Source organism: Microtus ochrogaster, unplaced genomic scaffold (assembly GCF_000317375.1).
Source record: "Microtus ochrogaster isolate Prairie Vole_2 unplaced genomic scaffold, MicOch1.0 UNK21, whole genome shotgun sequence".
Classification (NCBI taxonomy): Eukaryota; Metazoa; Chordata; class Mammalia; order Rodentia; family Cricetidae; genus Microtus; species Microtus ochrogaster.
The window spans coordinates 5274-6798 of NW_004949119.1; the positions used below are offsets into that span (position 1 = coordinate 5274).

A 1525-nucleotide genomic window follows, 5' to 3' on the forward strand; every position below is an offset into this window, starting at 1 on the left:
GCACAGCACAGATGATGGAAGCATTGCCCATGAGGGTGAGGAGATAGACAACAAAGAACAGCACAAAGAGGAGGATCTGCCCTTCCCTGGGGCAGGGGAATCCCAGGAGGATGAAGCCAGAGATGGTGCTGGAGTTGCTGGGGCTGCTGAGGGTTTTCATCTGTCGGTGAGCTGTAAAGTCACTAGAAACTGTCAAATGACAGTTTAAAGAGAAATGTGTTTAAGTCATCTTTGGGAAATGCAAACATTTACTTATCCATTGTCACTGTTTTGTTTACACCTGAAGCCTCATGTTTGGCATAGTTTTGATTTGTAGAAGACCAATGATGTCAGAGAACATTAATACAAAGTCACAGAAGTTTTCTTTTTGTGTAATGAGTGAACTAGGTACAAGATGTAACTAATATTTAATTTAGTAAATCATAAAGAAAACACAACTATAAGTACACAGACTATCCCCCACTGCTGCCATGTGTTTGTATATGACAATTTCTTTCTCTTTCCTGATAATTTAATGTTATTTAAAAGCTGTTACTTTAAAAAAGTTGTTCTTCATTTTCCCTGCTTCTGTTCTTCCCACAAATAAAATCACCCTGTTGGTCTTTTGGATGGTATCTTTTGCTCAGTAAGTTTATGATATTTTCATGGCTCTATATCTTACTGGAATAAAGTATCACTTGTTAAAATCACCCTATGGGGGATGAATATTTGGTTCTTTCCCAGGACCAATGACTCCTTTGTCACACATCTTTAGAGTGCTCATCACTGAACTGACATTCTACCACCCCCTGGTTTATGTGAATTCTATCGCTGTCCCTCTCTAGTGTGAAGGGCTCTACCTCAGCCTGAGCGATGATAGAGGCTGTGCTTTAATAGATTTTCTTTTTCTTTCTTTGCTACATTGGCTGGCTCTTTTTTTGGCAGTACTAACTTTTTTCAGGTAGATGACCACATCAAACATGTCTTAGAGGACAACTTTAGTGCATATTTCATCTTACAGCCTCTCTGGGAAGTATCTATGGAGATCAGCCTGTAATCAGTATTATGATTTAAACTAGGATTTTTAAAAAAAATCTTTAAATCCATTTTCTTTTATTGACAATAAATTATTTTCTCATACAATATATCCTTACTATAATTTTCTCTCCCTCTACTCTTCCCAGTTCCTCTCACATTGCCTTTCCTCTGGATCCTCTCTCTTTCTGTCTATCATTAGAAAAGGACAGACTTCTAATAAATAACAGACAAGCATGACAAAATAAAATATAACAAGATGAAACAAAAACTCTCATTTTGAAGTAGAACACAGCAACTCAACTGGAGGAAAAGTGTGCCAAGAGCAGGCAAAAGCCAGAATCCTATTCTTTCTCCAAGTCAAGAGTCCCATAGTAACACTAAGCTAAGAGCTATAGTATGTACACACAGGGTCCCCATGCAGGTCCTGTGCTTGCTTCTTCACCATCTGGGTGCTCATATGCACCCGTTTATTAAAGTAGATGCTTCTTAACCCCACTTCTTGCATATA

At 38.2% G+C, this 1525-nt stretch overlaps 1 protein-coding gene across 1 annotated transcript in view; it reads right to left on the minus strand.

Annotated features, from left to right (window-relative positions):
• LOC101986137 (olfactory receptor 11G2-like) overlaps positions 1-160 on the minus strand; it is a 983-nt gene extending 823 nt beyond the window's left edge. The window contains exon 1 of the mRNA XM_005367707.2: positions 5-160. Within this exon, the coding sequence (XP_005367764.2) occupies positions 5-160 (156 nt within the window). The remainder of the gene's footprint in view (positions 1-4) is intronic.
• Positions 161-1525: the final 1365 nt, after the last annotated feature.